Source organism: Schistocerca nitens, chromosome 2, assembly GCF_023898315.1.
Source record: "Schistocerca nitens isolate TAMUIC-IGC-003100 chromosome 2, iqSchNite1.1, whole genome shotgun sequence".
NCBI classification, from domain to species: Eukaryota; Metazoa; Arthropoda; class Insecta; order Orthoptera; family Acrididae; genus Schistocerca; species Schistocerca nitens.
Window position 1 is genome coordinate 996,889,387 of NC_064615.1, and position 20,915 is coordinate 996,910,301.

The 20,915-nt window shown below is 37.0% G+C and overlaps 1 protein-coding gene across 5 annotated transcripts in view; it reads left to right on the top strand.

Moving 5' to 3' along the window:
- The first annotated feature begins 1,926 nt into the window (after positions 1–1,926).
- Positions 1,927–20,915, top strand: part of LOC126237317 (H/ACA ribonucleoprotein complex non-core subunit NAF1) — a 34,550-nt gene continuing 15,561 nt past the window's right edge. Inside the window, exons 1-5 of one of the 5 annotated variants that reach the window (XM_049947283.1) lie at positions 1,927–2,096; positions 3,381–3,474; positions 9,072–9,638; positions 9,743–9,894; positions 19,822–20,068. In XM_049947283.1, the coding sequence (XP_049803240.1) occupies positions 9,103–9,638; positions 9,743–9,894; positions 19,822–20,068 (935 nt within the window). In that variant the 5' untranslated portion in view covers positions 1,927–2,096; positions 3,381–3,474; positions 9,072–9,102. The remainder of the gene's footprint in view (positions 2,097–3,380; positions 3,475–9,071; positions 9,639–9,742; positions 9,895–19,821; positions 20,069–20,915) is intronic. The other 4 variants (XM_049947284.1, XM_049947285.1, XM_049947286.1 and 1 more) reach the window with 4 other exon arrangements.

The window sequence follows — 20,915 nt, forward strand, 5'->3', positions numbered from 1 at the left end:
ACAAAAGGTATTTGGATTTCAGAATAATTGTAACATATTTTTGTATTTATTACACTGAGTATTTTACAATATAGTGAGAAATGAAAATTTATTGTGACTTCAGAAATTTAAAACTAGTCTTGTCTTTAATAATATTCTTCTTGTATTCTTATTGGTACAATCTGCTTCAGTAAAATGGTATAATGTTTGGTTACAGAATTAAATACAGGAATAGTTATATTTACAGGAACAAAAAATAATCTTTGAGACAAAAACTTGACATTCAGTTTTACCTTCAGGGTATCACACACTGATTTGGCAGAACATTATGACCACCCACCTGTTATCGATATAAACCAGTCCAGCCCTCAGAGGCATCACCTGGTAAATAATGACTGCTAGTGAGACACACACAGTGTGCACATGGTATAAGTAAGTGTGTTGGCCATACGTAGGATGGGGAGGCGTGCAGTCTATCTAAGTTTGGCCGAGGGCAGATTGTGATGGCCTGGAGGCTCGGCATGAGCATTTCAGAAACTGCATGATTTGTCAGCTGTTCAAGGAGTGCTGTGGTGAGTGTCTTCAACACGAGGCGAATCCAAGGCGAAACTGCATCCAGACGTTGTGGGGTAGGGTAGTCACCCCTTGTTACAAGTGCCAGACATCATAGGCTGGGCAGACTGGTAAAGCAAGACAGGCAGAGAACTGTGGTGGAACTAACATCAGACTTTAATGCTGGGCAGAGAACAAGTGTGTCTGAACACACGGAGCACCCAAAGCTTCTAATATGTGCCTACCTTCTTTATCATGCAGATTGGAGGGCGCGAATCAGTCATCTCCCAGGGCAAAACCTCCTTAACACCTGTACTGTTGTGCAGAGAAAGGTTGGCAGTGGCTCCATTATGCTCTGGGGAATATTCACGTGGGCATCCATGGGTCCTCTGGAGCCTGTGCAAGGTACTATGATGGCCAAGACGTATCGTACACTGGTTGCAGACCATGTACACCCCTTTGTAACCATCATATTTCCCAATGGCAGTGGCATTTTTCAACAAGATAACCCTCAGCAACACAAGGCCAGGAGTGTGATGGAGTTGTTCGAAGAACACAGATGTGAGTTCTAATTGATGCACTGGTCCCCCAACTCGCCAGATTTGTACTCAATGGATCACATCTGGGATGTCATCAGAGCTTATCGTCCCCCTCCCTAGAATTTATGGGAATTAGCTTGCTTGTGTGTGCAGATGTGGTGCCAAGACCACCCAGCGACCTACCATTGCTCCTATTGCTGTTATTCATGCCAAATATGGACAAACTGGCTGTTAGATAGATGGTCATAATGCTCTAGCTGATCGTTGTAAGTTTACTTTAAGTGTATCTGACATTTGTAAAGAGGCAGAAACATAACTCAATAGGAATTCAAAATTGGTTTCCTGATTCGAAAGTGATTTTCGAAGGTGTTTTCGTTCTCTTCCGATAGCTCTTTTAACGTTGTGTTTAATCCCCACTAATGATTTCTATCAGGAATCTATTTCCGTGTCGAGTATTTTTTGTGGGAGAGGGGAAAGAGAAGTTCTGTCTTGTCTTCATTGACTTTAACGTACATTACATTAATACTTGTTTCATATATCCTGAATACAACATTTCGTAATGATGTGGAACCTGTCAGTTTAACATAAGTTTTCATTACACAATTATTTTTTCTTTTTTTTCACAGTTACTAGTTCACATCTAAAAATTCGTCTATTGAGCAGGCTCTCCAGCTATCAGTGGTGTCACTGTGCTAAGAGAACTTCCAGTTCCACGTATGGAACTCTTACTGGCCTCCGAAGCGTTTAGTGCGGTGGATGTATGTGCAAGTTTTCGTTGCCTATGGAAACCCAGCTTTTATCCAGCGAACTCTATTCTCGGATTGGAAAATCTTTGGCGTTGCGGAGTCGATTTTCATCTTTGATAGGTATTGGGGAAGTGGTAGGCGCTACTGTATGCGTATTTTATGATGTGATTTGGTTATGCGTGCTTTACGTGTAATAGTGTAGCATTGTGCTGCATTTCTTATTAAGTTGGAGAACTGAGACGAGCATTATAGTAATTTGGATGGAAGGCAAGTAGTACGTGTATGTACGTTTGTTTATTCAAATACACATCGATTTGCATCGTAGTGAGGACTGAAAAGAACCGATGCTCTCTCGTGTTTGTTTTTGACAGGGGATTATGAATATTGAAGGAAAATTCATACAATGTCATAGTGTTCTTGCTGTTTCAGTACAGTCCAATTCGGAGAGCTTATGTTGTTTTTCAGGGTTTCGCATATGTCGCCATTACCGGTTAATACTGAATTAATGTATTGAGCGCATTTCCAAGATTCTTTCCTCGTCTTTGTTTTTTTTTTATATGTAATTAGTTTTCGGGTCTTGGCTGCATGCCATATCTTTTTTTTTCTTATGTTTCTTATTTAAGGCCTACATAACCTGACAAACATATCACTGAAGATCATTCCTGAATAGCAGTGTCTCCGTATGGAATAAAACCGCCTAAGCAGAGCTTCCCCGCAACTCAAAGATTGTTTTTAAGAGACACTTTCATTTTCAACGTTGGCCGTGTTATCTCACGCTTTATGTGCGTAACTCATACATCATTGCTTATAAGGAAAGAGCCTTTGTCTAATACCTGTTGTGGTTTAGTCCCTGCGATAACTGGATAGTGAGAGATGTGGCGGTATATAGACTTGGGAAAGTTACGCGATGACTGTTTTATTAAAGTTGAATTTTTTCTGACAACATTCTGAGCTAATTAAAATTTTAATGTTGTGACAGTACAGCTTTTCCATTACTTTTCTACATAACTTGATGTAGGCCTTAGTAGTTATGCCCCCAAGGACGGACTTAGTAAATAAGTAACAGTCATGCTTGTGGGTACGTTTTGACGTTTGTTAGACTTATGTATGCCATAGCAACATAAAAATGTCAATGGAATGTGTCACTTCATAATTTATATATATTATACAGTATGTCATCAGGTTATTCCCTCAATGGATGTACTTATGCTGATAAGGTGATGTCTTTTGGTCTGTTCTGAAACAAAATATTCAGAGCCATTCGAAACAGTTTTTTTGCTGTATCCAAATTCAGCTCTGATATGTAGTTTGATTAAATGGAAAGTGTGAAGGAAGGAAATTGACATTTAATATCTCATCAGAGTATTGTCATTAAACTGTAGATTCGCATTTAACATTCATATTTTCACTATTTGAAATACTGTCATTCTGTTCAGGTATCAGTTATATTTTATGTAATGAGATTTTTGTGGGCAGCTTACACTGAAAGCCAGAAAGCGAGCTGATGTTCCCAGTTATAGGGCAATAACGAGGATTGATTTTCGTCTAATGCCTTTGTTTTCAGACGCTTGGGAAAGGAGGTGGGTCACCTTTCAACCTTTCCAGTGTATCACAGGAATCTCAAGTTCGGTATAGTGGCAATGTTCACAGTATAATAGGTGAGAATGACTTGCTCTCCATTACTGATTTATTAGGAACATTGCTATCCAAATTATTTGGTTCATGCTGTGCAAAGCTAAAGCTGATTTTTGTTTTGAGCACTGTATTTTTGTTGCAGTAATTAAGGGTCATTACATGTTCACACACACACACACACACACACACACAGTCTCAGGCAACTGAAACAACGCTGTGTGTGTGTGTGTGTGTGTGTGTGTGTGTTTTGGCAAAGGCCTTAATGGCCAAAAACTTTATTCATGACAGTCTTTTTGTTGTGCCTATCTGTGACTCAGCATCTCTGCTCTATGTTGAGTAACAACTTTCCTCTTCATGTAAGTTATAACAAGGAAATTGAGTTCATTTGAAGTGTTTTTAAACAGCTTTCATGTGATATAAAACATAATTAGATGAAATTATATATTCATTCAATAAATAAGAACATTATTATTCAATTTTCTGAAGTTACAAAAAACTGTATTTTTAAAATTATCAAATTCTGTTTTCCTGTACATATTCTGAAAGTTTGGACTTGGGATGAACATAGGATCACTATCAAAAGTGATTTTATGTTAAATATAAGCTGGTGCTGTAAAACACCTTCAAAGATTAACTTATTTAAAATGTTAGGCCACTTTGTATCAGCTATGTGTTATTGTAAAACTAATAGAGGACATCAAAATAAAATAGAAGAGGTAGTAAAAAAAATTGCCTAATCAGTGTTGAATTATGAAGTAAAAGTTGCAGGCATTGAAAAATATCAGTACAGCTGGAAATCGGAGATAAACCGAAACTCAGTTATTTATTAGTTCTTGTTGATTATTTAGATGTCATATTTGTCCAGTTCATCCCGCCACCAGTCAATTAGTTTGTTGCATGTCAGCATTGTTGCATAGCATAATGTATATGTTCGCCTTGTAACAGTCTGAGGGTTCAGGATTGCCATTAGTTCCCTGCTACTTACTTAAAAAGTGTCTGCATGACTAAGGAATGTGAAATATCTGAAGTTCCATGTGTATGCAAGAGGCTAACAGTTATTAATTTTTCCAACTACAGAGCCTAACCTCAAGTGTCCATTAAATTCACTAGTTGCAGTATATCCTCTGATGTCATCAGACAATATTGGATCACTTCCAAATACACTTTAGTTATTATTTTTCCATGCTTCCAGGAATAAAGCTGTTAAGCTTTTGTGTCCCCCCAATTGTGCAACATTTCTCAAATCTCCCTGTGAGTTTCAATTCTTCATTTTGATAATGTTCCATAGTAGTATACTTTGGCGAACACACAAAGTTATTCGTGTGTCATGATTTGATTGGTGTACAGGTGTTGCAGACTTTCTCGGGCAACCAGTCCTTGACTGTTCCCAACACCACCAGCTCCTTTACTATGAGAGGTGGTTGACAAATGCCATTGAGCTTAAATTTGGAAATCATCTTCATGATGGTAAAAGTTGAAGTTCTTTCTATTTTTGTACGAAGATGCCCCTCCATCAGAGAAGTAATATATTTTATAAGATATTTTATTAAATTTTTTGGTCAGAAAGTCAGTCAAGTAGAACTGGAACAGATACATATCAACAGTGGCATGTGTGAGGCATTATGATACAACAACAAAGGCTTGTGAGCTCAAGTTTATCTCCATCTTCTTTAAGCTCATTTTCACTCTTTCAAGGATTTAATTCGTCAAAGAAAACAACCAATCTTGTGTCTGTGTGGTTGGAAAACTGAGGGAAATGATTAAACCACAGTCAGTTTTTTACATCCACAAGCACCATTCACATCTTTCACATTCCCCAGTCATGGAGACATTCTTTCCATAAACAGAACGGGTCTGAAGACAATCTTGAATTCTCAAACTGCTACCAAGTGAACATATACACCGCATTGAATAGGACTGGTATGACTCGACTAAATACATAACAAAAACTAGTAACTGACTGACTTTAGGCTTACCTCTAGTATTCAGCTGCACTGTTACTTTAAAAAAAGATTAGCAACTTTTACTTCTAATTCAACGCTGATAAGGGAAATATTTTTTTCTGGCTATCTGTTCAAAGTCCAAAATCCATGTCCACATTTAGCTAGACAATAACATATAGCTGATGAGAAGTAGGCCCCATATTTAAAATAAATTAATTTAATTTTTGAAGATATGTTACAGCACCAGCTTAAACATAAAATTACGTTTGATAGTGATCTCATGCTCATCACAAGCTGAAGCTTTCAGAATATGCAGGGGAAATGAGTATCTTTCACATATATTTTTTTAAGAATTTTAAAAATAGTTTTTGAAAATTCAGAAAATTCAATGAGGATATTTTTATAAAAATGAGTATATAATTTCAGCTAATTATGTTTCATACCATATGAAATCCCTTTAATAAAGCTTCCAAATGAGCTCAGTTTCAGCTTAACTGGAATGCAAGTTGTGAACAGATCAACATTGTTCCACATGCTGAAAATTTGTGGTTTTTTTCCCACCCATTACTCAGTAACTTTTCATCAGAGAAATGTGAAAAAATGTTTTGTGTTACTAGTTACGAATATTACATGCATACTTAATTTCAAATAAATCCAAAAGGGTCAGGTTGTAGTATTTGTTGATTTGAAATCAATTAACCCTTAACATTTATTGAGACAAGCAAGTGTTATCATCCAATTAAAAGATTCTGCATATAAATATACTATAAACCACTTGGAACAGTCTCTAAAAGCGTTGCTTCAACCTTAATGGTTGTACATAGGGCAGTTTTCAGAAAACCCATTGGGGTATATTCCAAAACTGGTGATACTTACCCCAGTAAAAAAGTTCATTTAAAGAAAAATACATTACAGTATTGAACGAGAATTTCATGGTATGAATAAGTGGTTTTCTTTTAGATTTGAACAACATGATGTAACCCCAGTAAAAAAGTTCATTTAAAGAAAAATACATTACAGTATTGAACGAGAATTTCATGGTACGAATAAGTGGTTTTCTTTTAGATTTGAACAACATGATGTAAGCTTACAGAAGGAAGTATACTAAACTGGAATTGAGTGGAAATTTAAAGCAGAAAAGATGTGTCTTTAGAAGTGCTGAGGATCCAAATGAGTCTGTCAAATTCTTTATTTTACAGATTAAAAAAAATGGACTCCTCCAGTTGATCTGAGGCCGAGCTTTCATAATCCAAAACCATCATCGAAGTGTAGACCAATAATAGGCCTACAACCTTTGTGGTTATATTATCCAAAGTTCAAATATGAACTGTGGACTAACAAACCAGTATCCCAGCTTTCATATGAATTGCAGAACAGTGGGGCTAAAGCACACAAAGTAGTTGGGATGCAAAGAATGCAACTTTAATTGATGTGTCAAGGCTTTAATTAGACAGCACAAACAGCTCACATTTTGAAAACCTGGAAATACCAGCTCATCTAGAGTAGCAGTTTTTACTGCAGCAAAATTATAGATTCTCCCTGCACCTGCCCACCCCACAATGATGAGAGGTATTCATTCAGTTGATTTTTTAAAGCACCAACTTGGATGAGACCGTAGTCTCAGTCATACTTAAAACACTCAGTGTTTGCTAAGTTGCCTAAAGTTGTATAGATAGAACATGGTTCATTGAAGTGTGAATAATTGTCAGTGGTTTGTGACATGAGTCCCCCTCCCCAGTATTTGTATTTCTCAGGGTGACTTTCTGTGTTATTTAAGGCACCTGAATGTTGTTTCGTCTTATTCAACAATCCCAGAAGCACATGTATGACCGGCACCTTGTTTCAAAAGTAATAATACGTACATGCAGGCAGTGTTGACGAAAAGAGCAAAGTTAATTGTCTGAGGAACATTACACTCTTGATACAATACTGTGTCCAAGGGAAAATAGTAGATTGTTAATAATGTAGTCTGTCTTCATTCTAGTTGCAGCTCTGGGTATAGGACTATCAGGATTATTTTGGAGAGGTCTAAATGAACTTAGCCAACTCTGTTTGCAGTTTTTATCATCAGGTGCTGCATTTTTTACCTACCCATAATGGCATTATTGGGTATTAAATCAATAAAATACATTTGGGGGATGAAAAATGTTTAAAGGTATCCCATCTATGGTATTATATTTATAAAATACTTTTGGCCAATACAAAAAAAGAGTTTAAAAGTATCCCAACTACTGTTGAAAAGTGTCATCATAGAGGTAATATTTAGCAGTTGTATGTTTCAACTGAACTGTTAATTTTGTTCAGTACTTTATTCCTAGCAACAATTTGTATTCTGAAATTTGTTGAAATGTGCCTTCCTCTCTCTTATTGTTTGACATATGGTAAATTGTATTTTTAATATATTGTGTTAAGGAATCTAGTTTTAAATCTGTCAGTAAACTAGTCTTTAATTGGAGTGGGCAGAGTCTAAACAGTAATACTGAAGGTACAAATACCACTGATCTGCATTGAGCCATGTTCTCATCAAAATGATGGACATAAATCACTCCCCAAAATCCAGTATACATAAAATTTGCACCATAACAAGAATTATTAGTTCTTATCATGACACATATGTTGACTATCCCATTTCAAAACCACACCGTCACCTTTAGATCGTGACTAAACCTTGGACAATGTTGTAGCGCAGTCTGTTGCCTCAATCTGCATTTCTAAAATAATATGGACACAGAATAGATATTGTCAGTGTTCTGTTCATGCTTGTACGATATCACACTCTACAAGATCTATATCTCACAGGTCACGTGGTATCATTAGATTCATTTGATCCTCCAAAACATTACTCTAGCCCATTTTTGTCCCATAGTTTTTAATTTCGCAATGACTATTTACTTTTTTTTCGTTTATCTCATTAGGATCATTTTAGGTGGGTAGTTAGTAGTAGAGCTAATCTCTTATTAAATGGGTGCCAAAATATAATGTATACAAGTAGCTATGGTGTTGGAGAAAGCTTAACGGAGGACAAATTCACAAAAATTTGCTGATAATGTCAGTTGTTGCTCTGGAGCAATGAACTGCAATACAGGAGATCATTACAATTCTCAAAAGCATTTTATCTTCTGGGTGGAGGTCTGAGTGAAGATGAATCTTTTAGCAAAGAAAATAGTCAAAATATTTCTTGTGTATGCTCTTCTGCAGCCTCAAAAATGTGTGAAATGCATGTTATTGTAATAGTAATCTTCCAGGGCTCCTCTTTTTATATTTTATTTACCGCTACTGTAAGTAAAAAGTACACTCAGAACCACTAGCTGTAAATAAAATATGAAGAAAAGCAATCTTGGAAAATTCCTCACAAACTGGAAAGTTTTCAGTAAGATAGCTGAACAGTTGTATTACTTATTGAAAGCTTTAGAAAATAGGTCTTCGTAAATTACTTGTGGTATGAATTGTGGGGACCAGAATTTATGAGCCAGTCAAAGAGAAAACTGTAATTATGTTCTCCTTCTAAATACTGTTATTTCATACACATTTCTTACATCAACTTTCCTTATAATTCTAATTTATGTGTGATTAAGGTAAAGCATTTTGAAACTTGGGGTTTTAAGGGATTAACATGTTTGTCTATGAAATCTTGTTAAAGCTTCAAAGAAAATGCAGTTAAAACTCCTTTGTTACAGGTTACATGTGTGTTGGAAGCATTTAATAAGTATGGATTGCGCAATTAAACTTGAACAGTCATCTAGTAGTGAAAGCACTTCAGTGGTCCCAAAAAGTGATGAAATCTCACTGAGCAATGAGCCTAGCACATCCCTGAAAGAAACTGAAACAACTGATGACACAAATAATCTAAATGAAGGTCAACAGGCAACTGAAAAGAGTGAAACTGACACATGTGCACAAAATGCGAATGCCACAAATGAGAGTAGTACAGAGTCATGCACAAATAATTTGAATGGTGACCAGAATGAGAACAGTCTCACTGGAAAGCCTGTTAAGAGTGAAAGCTCATGTTCATCTAATGTCATCTGTAATGTAGAAGCTGATGTCCTCCCTGTTGTTGATTCCAAGGCTGATTACAGAAGCAAGTGCAGTTTATCAGAAGATTCTGAGGATGATTCGAGTAGTTGGGAAGATGAGGATTCAGACAGCAGCACAAGCAATAGTGATGATAGTGATAGTAGTAGCAGCAGCAGCTCAGTTTCAAGCTCTTCTTTGGCCTCTGGAGAAGATTCAGATTTTGACATGTAAGTGCATTTTCGCATGTGGCATAAATTTCTATATCTGAATTTTCTGTTCATAGATGTTGTACAGTAACACTTCTTTAACTACAAATATATCTTGTTACTAGCTTCAATACTGAGACAACCAGTAAAGGGCCACCAAGAACTAGAGGAGAATTGACATTAGATGATCTCCCACCAATACAGAATCTGCACATTACTGTGCCAAAGAATGAATGCTTGGAAATTGGAACAATAACAAGTATTGTAGAACAGCTAGGTAAGCACTACATAGAATACTTATATCCAACTATATTGAGGCATCCTTCTGGTTTACATGTGGGTGTTGTGTGTGCCAGCAGTAAAGTGCCAGTCTACAAATCCAATTGGCTTGAGTTCAATTCCTATTCAGTCATAGAAATTTTGTCACTTATCGCTTCTTTCAACTCTGAAAGTGAGGACTGGCCACTTAAGAATAATATGGTGCCAAAGAAACCAGCCATTTATGTAATTATATAAAGTGTCACTACCACATATGTAAGTGATGTATCTTCAAGAGTGATACACTCTAAAAAAAAAAGTCCAAGTTTCAAGATTTATTTTTCGTTTTTACTTTAGTTCTTCAGTAAATTACAAATTTTAAAATAATGACAGAAAGTATAATTATTCTTTAAAAAAATGAAGTATGAGATGAATTAGACAGATAGCAAGATGTCCATATATTGTTCTCATATGCAGTGAGTCCAGTTTTTGAGCAGCAGATGGCTTGCACGCAGAGAAAATTGCTGTCTTTTTTAACACAAAGTTGTGGCCTGAGCTGTGACCACAAAGTGTTAATGTTAGATGTAATTAAGTGGTTTAGAGTCCATCTCCTCTTGTATCTGGCTTGATGATAGTTTGTCAGTCAGAGAAAGATGAGGGCATACTGCCTCAAGTAAGAGGATCATGCCTAGTAAAGCATGATTCGAACTAACCTTCAAGTCGAGGACATTGTTGTCTTTTATGAATTTATAAAGGTAAGTTAATGCCAGTTGCTATAAAAGAAACACTAATATTGTCTTACAGTCATATAAATGTTACAACAAATGAATAATTTGACACATGGAGTAATGATGATGATAATGAAAATGCTTAAGCTATTTAATTTTGGGATACTAATAATGGAAGGAAACGAGGCAATGTTATTAGAGCCATGTCAGCATTTCCTTAGATTGGTTTGAGAACTGAATAAGATGTAAATAAAAGTGTCTGGGCCAGAAAATTTTCCTGAGTCCCTATAGTGAAAAATGTATATCTTACATTCCATTTATTTTAGTCAGAGGACACCACTTACGACTTGGTAATTTGCCAAGTGAAAAATTCTTCAGTGGAGGCTTGAAAATTGTGCTTATCAGTAATGGCTTTCAGCTCGTGTAACAGACCTGTTGAAATTGTGTGCTGCAGAATAAGTTTTCAGAGTGACATTGCGAGTGGTCTGTGGACTATAAAAGGGATGTGGAAAATAAAATTCTCGGATGCGTCCAGAGATATGAAAGGGCCTTTAGAAACAAATTTTTCAGTGTTTCTTAAAACCCGATGAAAAGGTTGTTGGGTGTAAAACTAAACTATACATGGCATTGAGTCCAAATAATACCTTTTTCTTCTTAGATTTCTCTTTCTCACAATAGGATCAACTTGATGCTTTCCACTTTCCTCTATTCTGTGCCTCGTCCTCAGTCTGCTGGCAATTTCATGAACTTTAATGTTGTTCAGCATTTTAAGTCATCTTCCTCTCTTTGTAGATCTTTCCTTCAATTCCTCTTGATTTGCAGAGAGGGTTTTTTTTTCGCAATACATGCATCAGGCAAGATGTTTTTCCTAATTATTATAATTTGCATATTCTTCCCTGTCCTATTCTTAGAAGTACTTCATTTGTTATTCAGTGATTCCGTTTCACTTTCAGCATTTTTTCCATCATAGCCACACTTCAAAACTGTCGAAGTATTCTTCTCTTTCTTTTTGGTCATCCGTTATTTGCTGTCATATAATACTACACTCGTGACAAAATGCTTGGCAAGCATTTCTTTTAATTTTATTGGAATTCTTTTTTTGTAAACAGACCATTCACCTTTTCTAAAGTTCTTTTGTCCATAGAGATTCTAATTCTTCTTTCTTGCACATTTTCTGTCATCAAACTTCCTGAGTACCTAAGATTTGTTGCAAGGTCTTTCATTCCAATGATTTTTTGTCATGTTTACTGATTCTTACCACTTTGGTCCCTCCTTCATTTACTCTCACTCCATAATCTTTTTCTGATCCTGTGCATAATAATTGTATTCTTCTAATTCTGTTAATGCCACTTTATCATCTGCATACTTAATTTTGTTTATGCCATCTCCTCCTCCTCCTGTTATATTTCTTGCTTTTTATTGAGCATAATCATTGTTTCATTTAGGGTTCCTTTATTAGGCTTCTATACTGCTAGTCCACACCAGCATTTTTAAAGGTCTTCCTTCATAAGGGGACTGTAGACAATTCTGTCAAATGACTTTCCCAGTCTGTAAAAGATGTACATATCCCTGTTAATTTTGGCTCTCACCACATCAAAAATCTTTGTTTCAGTGTTGTTTTCCTCACATTCCAGGTCTTGCTCCAATGTTCTAAATTCTTTTCTGAACACGCTGTTATTTACATCGACATGAATACTTTGCAATTCACAGATAAGTGCTTGACAGAGGGTTTATCTAACTACCTTCGTTATTATTTCTCAACTGCTCCTATCTCTCTCTCTGTCTGTCTGTCTGTCTGTCTGTCTGTCTCTGTGTGTGTGTGTGTGTGTGTGTGTGTGTGTGTGTGTGTGTGTGTGTAAAAAAGATCATGTATATCTTTCCATGCGAGATTTGATCTCTATTATTCTGTTCCATCATTTTTCCCTATGTAGGTTGTGTCGGCAAAATATTTTTACGTTTGGAGGAGAAAATTGGCGACTGAAATTTCATTAAAAGATCTTGTTGCAACGAAAAATGTCTTCAATGATTGCCACCCAACTCGCATATATGTGACTTTCTGTCCCCTTTTTTTGCAGCAATACAATATGAGCCCTCCTCCTTTGAACTTTTTCTATGTACTGTCAACCCTATTCAGGGGACAGGTGGATGAGCATAGTCTACGCAGTCTCTATAGTAGTTATATTGCATCTTGTGTGTGTTCCAACAATAACATCCAATCTTTGGTTCACCTATCTTTCCATTTTTATTGAAAACACTGTTTGCTAACATTTCTATGCTCTTTTGTTCAATTCCTAAATCTTCTTTACTTTTTCTAATTTGTATTGTTTTATTTTCAGTTAGATTTCCTCACACAATTTTTCGCTTGTTTCTCTCTAGCAGTATTAGTTATCTTCATTGTTCATAATTGTTTATATGGTTTTTTATCTGTAGATTGGCAATTCTTCCATTTCTACGCTACATTCATCCATTTTATGTTATATGATGTAATGCAGTCTTCCCTTCCCCCACCCCCATTCATTACTTCTCCAATTTCTGCTAAGACTTTCAGAATCGCATATTTAATCTTATACCAGTTTTCTAACGCCTTGGTACTTTTTATTGAATTGGCCAGTTTTTCTTGGGTGGTTTGAGAGGAGGCATTAATTTTCCAGGGTTCAACTTAACCACATCCTACATTGTTACTGGTTGCCTACTTTTCATAAGATTCAGATTATTTGTATTGCTGCCAGCAAGTTATAGTCTGCTTCAGCATCTACTGCAGAGGTTTTATTCCATAGTGTCATGGATTTGAATCTTTGGTTAGTTACAATAAAGTCTAGTTACTATCTTGCACAATCACAAGGTACTTCCCCTGTATACAAACTTTGATGACTGCTCTTAAAGCAAGTAAGAGGGGTAATCAAAAAGTAACAGGAATTTTTAATTTCTCAGGCTTTGTACGTCCGATTTTCATAATTCTTTTATCTTGTTGATACACATGTTCCTGAAGTTTGTTTGCATTTTCAGTTGGTTTGAGTATTTAGTTTATTGTTGGAAGTCTAATGGGGTGTGTGGGTGTGGGTGGGGGGGGGGGTGTTACAGTGCTCGATGAATTTTTACATTTGAAAAAGATAGATCAAAGAATTTGCATTAAATTTTCCATGAAAAATGGCATAAAGTACAGCACTGCATTCAAAATGTTAACTGTGTCTTCTGGAAAATTTACATTTAGAAAGACAAGACTTAACAAATGATATAAACATTTCAGAGATGATTGAGAACAGTGTGGAAGAAGCAAAGATAATGGTTTTGGAAAATTGCCAAACATCCATCAGAGAGGTTGCTGGTGCTATCTGCATATCTTTTGCCTTGTGCCAAGCAATTTTTTCAAATGTTTTGGGCATGACATGTTGCAGGAAAGTTTTCTCAGATATTACTGAATTTGGACCAAAAACACCACCACATAGACACTGCTCAGGAATTGCTGAATGACGTCAAGAATCCAGAACTTCTAAAGGAGGTTATAACAGGTGATGGAATGTGGGTATACAAATAAGATGCAGAAACAGAGGCCCAATAGTCCCAAATGGGAACTGCCTGAAGAACCAAGGCCGAAAAACATTAAACAAGTTTGAGCACATGTGAAGGTTCTTCTGTTTCCTTTGATTACAGTGGGATAGTGCATCATGATTTCCTGCCTTATGGTCATACTGCCCGTAAGGAATAGTACCTGGAAGTTATGTGCTGTGTGCGTGACCAATTGAAAGAAAACGATCAAAGTTGTGGCAAAACCAGTCATGGAAACTGCGTCGCGATAATGCTCCCAATCACACCTCAATGCTTATTCATGACTTTTTGACAAAAAAACAGAAGTTTTATGTTGCCTTAGCCACCATATTCGCCGGGCATTGTCTCCTGCGACTTCTTTCTATTCCCAAGGTTGAAGTGAACAATGAAAGGAGGTAGTTTTGTCACCATTGATAATATAAAAACAGATTCACTGAAAGAGCTGAACAGTATAACAAAAGGCGAGTTCCAGAAGTGCTTCCAAGGTTGGAAAAGGCGCTGGAACAAGTGTGTTATATCTGTGGGGGACTACTTTGAAGGGGACAAAGTTGATGTTAATGAATAAAGATTATTTAAGAAAAACAAAGATCCTTCTGGTTATTTTTGGTCCCATGACATGTTTGTGATCATTAGATTAGAGCAATCGCAGGAGGCTACTAGTTTTTTGTCCTTACCATTTATGTTGCCAAGTCCATATTCCCCAATGACATTCTTCTGTTTACCTTTCTCTGCTGTGCTATTCCAGTCTCCCATCAATGATCAAAATATGCACAGGGCCACTCAGCATTTGTATTGCTAACAATGGTGTAACTTTCATATTGTTATTATCATATTTCTCTTGCATATCAATCAAACTTTGTGTGCTTTTTCCTGTTTTCTTTTTTAATATTATTTTATAGTCTCCTACTTCAAATTATCTTCCTCCTCACTGCATTAGTGTTATTCTGCTGATTGATAGGATTCTTGCCCAAGCAATTTTATGTGCCATTTAAATTTCTGTTTCATTGGATTTGCAGTTCTTGTCCACTGCAACAGTTGTACTGCTGCCTCTCCTATGAGTTTCTTTCTATATACACCTAAATTCACCCCAAAAATCTCACTGCTGTTTGGATTCGGTTTAAACCAGCTATCTGTAGCCAGTATTATGTTATTTCCACTACATTTCACTCTAATCGTACCACAAGGTGTCTGCTGTCAGTGGCGAGTGACATAAGAGGAAAGTACCCTGTTCTCATGTGCAGCTAAAGTAGTGAAGTCCTAGCAGCAACATCAACTATGCCTAGGGGGTCAACATTGGCACTTCAGATTGTAGTGTTGACACCAGCTGACAACCACAAGGTATTGTGACCTTTCATGGTCCACGTGTAGTAAGAGAATGCTTTGGTGGTTGATCACTAGGATTTTGATGGTTTCTGTCAGTATTGTTGTTTTGGTCTTCAGTCCAGAGACTGGTTTGATGCAACCTTCCCTGCTACTCTATCCTCCGCAAGCTTCTTCATCTCCAAGTAACTATTGCAACCTACATCCTTCTGAATCTGCTTAGTTTATTCATATGTTGGTCTCCTTCTATGGTTTTCACCCTCCACACTGCTCTCCAATGCTAAATTGGTGATTCCTTGATGCCTCAGTCTTACACTAATACAATGGTAATTGTATGGACTGTATGGAGTCACCTAATCTAAAAAGAAACCTCATGTGCACCACACACTTAACAGCTATCTGGGTAGCAGCCTCTGATGTTTAGTACATCCCTAAACCATTTAGCATAATCACAGCTTATGCTCCAAGTCTGGGAAGTTGCAGCCTACCACATTACAGATTCTTCAGAGTCTTGGGTTCAAGATTTCAGCTAAGCTCAAAACCAGAAAAGCTACCATCAGTAATGAGGAGACACTACAAATTGTGAACTTCATTGAAATTGTGAGAGCGAGGTGGATCTTCTCGACCTCCTCCATGGAATGATCGAAGTATGGCAGCAGAGCCCAGATAGGCACCACAGATTGCAACATGATTCACAATCAGCAGTTGGTTGCAACCTATTCTCTCTGGTGGTTGGCACAGTTTCTTCAAAAAGTTAATTGTGGCCTCCCGGCATACACAATAAGTGCACAAGGGACTCTGTATCTGTTTATGCCATTTCCTTAAGGGGTACTGTTCACCATATGTCTGAACTGCTGACAATTAAGTTCCACTATCCCTTTCCCAGTATAAATCAGGTTTCCGAACAGATGAAGTTGGGTGCACTAACTCAGTTTCAGTGGGAGGCTATACTTCAAACTTCGAGTCTAGGGGATGGGGTGTAGTACCCAGAGTCTTCTCTGGCCCCTGCCTCCCACGCACATGGTTTCTTGGCCTAACATTGGCATGCTGCCCACATTAGAATTGACGAGTGGTGATAGGTCCTGTATTTCCTAGAGGGAGACAGTATTCACAGGAGAGTAATGTATGTGAGGTACATTTGGTGTATTTGCTATGTAGCTCCCAGTAACTCACACAATGCCACTCTTTCTCTCCTGTTTTGCATTTGCAGTCTCATTAGGGAGCAGATATAGAATATCACTGTAAGAATCCCCATTTTTCAAACTAGTTGTCTGTGAGTAACACCACATATCATCCAAATTGAATGTTTGGCAAAAATATGTGTATGGAGCATTTTGTTGCAAAGTATTATGTCCTATGAAATCAGGGAGTGAAGGTAAGCATAGTAACCTGCCAGAGTCTATTGTCGTTAACAGTGGAAAAATATTGTGAATGGTTAGGGTAGCTGTATTGAGCTTCTGTAAGTGACACAAATATGCATGTTTAGTTAGAGCTTCCCACCTATCCTCAGTTACAAAATTTTCCGCTTCCATTATGTTGCCCCCACTGTAATAGACTAGCATATTTATTTGCCGCATTCGTTTTAAGAATTAAATGTATTATTGTATTCTGGTTTTGAATTTGCCAGCTGTGAATGAGGGACTGATTCCTATCAGGCACATTATTTGCTTTATTAGTTAATTACTGATATGAATCTTAAGTTTTGTTTTTATCTTCTACAAATAATATTCTTGGGTCTCCTGACAAGTCAGTTCTAGTTTTACTTCAAATACTTAATTACTGATGTAATTTTCGGGTGCTGTGTGCAGTATTGTGTGTGCTTTCATGTGGAGTGCAACCAGACTGAGGTATTGCCGGTATCATGAACCTACTTATTGGAGATTTAAATGTCTAGCACCTGCCAATACATTTTTATATGTGTATCATTTTATCCCTCTGGTCCTTAGTTCTGTGAAATGTAGATCCACTCTGGTGTTTCCCATCTCTGACTGGTAATATTGATGCCAGGATCTTACTTAAGGTATCCAAACCTTAACTTAATTAAATTCTCCTTTTCTGTTTACTTTGTTTACCAACAAACTTATTTTGCAGGAATTTGGAGTCTGCATCGTAATTCTGGTCTTGTCATATTTCATGATTATATTCTAGGCTGTGCTCAGTGACTTCAGATTTGTGTGCATTTTAAGTTAGTGTTTAGGTGCTTCAAAAATTAGTGAAGTTTTATTAGTGTTGCCATGGCAGTAATGTACTCACAGTACACTTGTTGAAGAATTGGTTTTTTTTGTAGCGTACAGTGCTATCATCAAATAATTGCATCAGTAAATAACAACAGTTTGCCGTCATAAATTTCATCTACATATCATAGAAAAGATAGTGTAAAAACTGATAAATACAATACAGAATTTCAGCCAATTGTTATCTTCAGATGGCAAAATGTTTAGTGCTGCCAATCCACACACAAAGGTAAAAGTGATGACATTATCCTAGCTTTCAGAACTATTAGTTCCTTCCTTGGGGAGAAGAGGGGAATAGTGTGAAGGCAGGTCACTCTGACCCCAGGATAAGAAGACTCTAAGGGGGCTACTTGTAAGCAAGTGTGGTTTTCCATATGCTTTCATGTGGTTTCTCGCAAATGCCAAATTTTTTCTGCATCGCATGTGTTGCGTAAGACTTCGTGGCAACTGTCGTTGTAGGAAAGCTCGATAGGAGAAGAAATAATGAGTGGACAAGTTAGCACAACAAACAGAAGATTAATTTAATTTGTATTTCTCCAAACATATGAAGACTCAATACAAATAGTGCAGCAAGAAACAGAATCCAGCTATTACAACAGCAACAGTGAAGTGGCAGAGCAGCGTCTGCGTGGCATTCCATAGAGAAGTGGTTCTGAGCATAAGTGGTACAAGTTGCTGCTGCCGGCTGTCCTATATTGTGGCAGCAGAGGCTCCTCTAAGTATGGAGGTGTGGCTCGGTAGGCATGCACAATTGGGTCCACCAGGTCCTGCACAAGTATGGAATCTTGCAATTTCATTGTTATGATGTCCACGGGGTGATATCGATATGCCCGTGGGGTGGTGATCAACAACAAGATTCATGTATTACATAAGAGCTTGGTGTAAAAACAACTCATCCAAGCTGCCTGTCATAAAATTAAGGGTAATTAGGAATGTGCGATCAAGACATGAAATAATATTATGCTATACAAGATGACGAAAGTCCTATCAAATAAATATTCAACAGATCTGATGACACAGAGTAAACATGGTGGCTACAAAGATATTTGTTAACCATAAAGACAGTGGGTTAGGCATACTGCGTGATTTTTGATTTCGATAATTTTAGTATAGCTGAAAATAATCAGGATGTAAAAAAATTAAAATGAGAAAACTGGCATTAACTAGAACATTTGCTCTTCAGTAGTGCATTTTTTTTTTACATTCTGAATCTGATGTTGTTGTGTGGAAACATTGTTTTATCATATTTGCAAATACATATTCATTTTTCATCATGCAGGTATGACTGTTTCAATATTGATGAGATGTGTGCTGTAACTTTTTCCTACTGGTATCTGCCTATTTTATATACCTTCATTAGGTAGTATTGTATTGGTAGCAGTACGAAGACTGTGGTCTGCTATCATCAGTATTGTAGCACAGTAGCAGCAAATGTACAGCTGTTATGCTGTGTGTTGTTTATTGTACTGCAGTTAGGAATATTCTTTTGTGGCGAGGACTAATGAAGCTCAATGGAGGCATCATATCAGTGGTTGGCAATGAAAACCTTGTAACTCCATTTTGTGAAATTTTGCAGGTGAATCAAAATCAGTTTCTTAAAAAATAATGCAAAGTGATACAGAAAGTTACTACGTGTGTAACTGAGTAGTAGAAGCCTAGTTATAGATAGATAAGGGAAATGCATGCACATGCAAATCTCTTTGATTATAGAGTTAATGGTTACAGTAATTGAGAGTTTTCAGACAGATGGGAGTTAAGAGGTTTTTCATTGCCTACTATCGATATGTTGTTAAAAATACTACATGAGCAACTTGATGACGTAAAACTTTTTTTGCTTCTCAGTTCTTCTTGAGGATACATGGGCTTACTTGCTGCTCCGCACGTCTCTAGAAATGACACAATTTTAACAGTATCTAATGTTAATTTTTATGCTTTGATTGTCAAGTAGTTTTTCATCAGTTGATATACTAGTTTATTTTGTCATATATCTGTTGGCACACACCGTTCTTGTATTGCTTTACCTTCTACATTGTATATGGCATTAGAGATTTACATGACATACATAATTTATTTATTTAAAAATATTGCTGCATTTTATTGATTTTGCTTTTTTAATAGTTGTTATACAGGCATACAAGGACACCCCTGCCCTAGATCTGGACAGTGTGCTATTTCTGAAGGAAGGAGACCTGATGTTGGGCCACATTTTTGATGTCTTTGGCCCAGTGAAGGAACCATGTTACTGTGTGAGATTCAATTCTCCACAGCACATTATAGATCATGGTGTGAAAGTTGGCATGAAAGTGTATTGTGCCCCAAGTAGGCAAGAACACTCCCGCTTTGTATTCCTCACTGAACTGTTGCGGTATGTAGAATGTTTATTAAGAATCTATCAATTAGTCACAGCTTGGTAGCTCATTTCATTAACTTTGATTGGTAATCTCGAATTCTATCATCATTTCGTTCTTTGATTTATGTATCCTTGTGGTGCACGATAGGAGCGGGGATCATCATAACATAATTTGTATACGGTACTCATGCAAGTAGTCTGCGGAACGTGTGGTGTAATTGAATTTTTACTGCGATGATTGTATGTATAGAATACAGTGATAAAATGGAAGTGTGTGTAAATTAAAATGGTGAGTGGTTATCCACTGAAAGTAATTCATTGCCAGTATTAAAATGATGATGTGTATGGGGCAATCACTGTCTGGTGAGAAAGTACAAGCACAGTTGTGAACAAAAACAAAAATTTACAAAAGTGTAAGGAAGCAACATTGTGAACAACGTCCAGTTCACCCACAGAAGCATAACTGTGTGATGCAATAGAGAAGGTACAGATCTCTAAGAGAACATATCATTATTTCATCAAGAGTAGCAACAAATCATCCTCTACATCCACATACGAGGGTTGGAACTTAAATAGTGGCAACTGTTTATTCAGAGCTGATACAAAAGAGTCACATGTTTGCATCTGTTACTGTCGTTTAAAGTAGTCACCAGCATTGTGTAGAATCCATTGCCAGCGATGTGGAAGGTGTAGTATACTGTTAGCAGAGCCTGTTCTGCTGATGGTCCGAATGGAGCGGTCTAAAGTTATGGCGATTCTCTTGTACGACTGTGATGGTGTTATCCTAATGCATTATGTTCCTCCACAGCAGACCGTCAGTGTACAGTATTACTGTTCATTTTTGGAGCATCACCTGTGACCA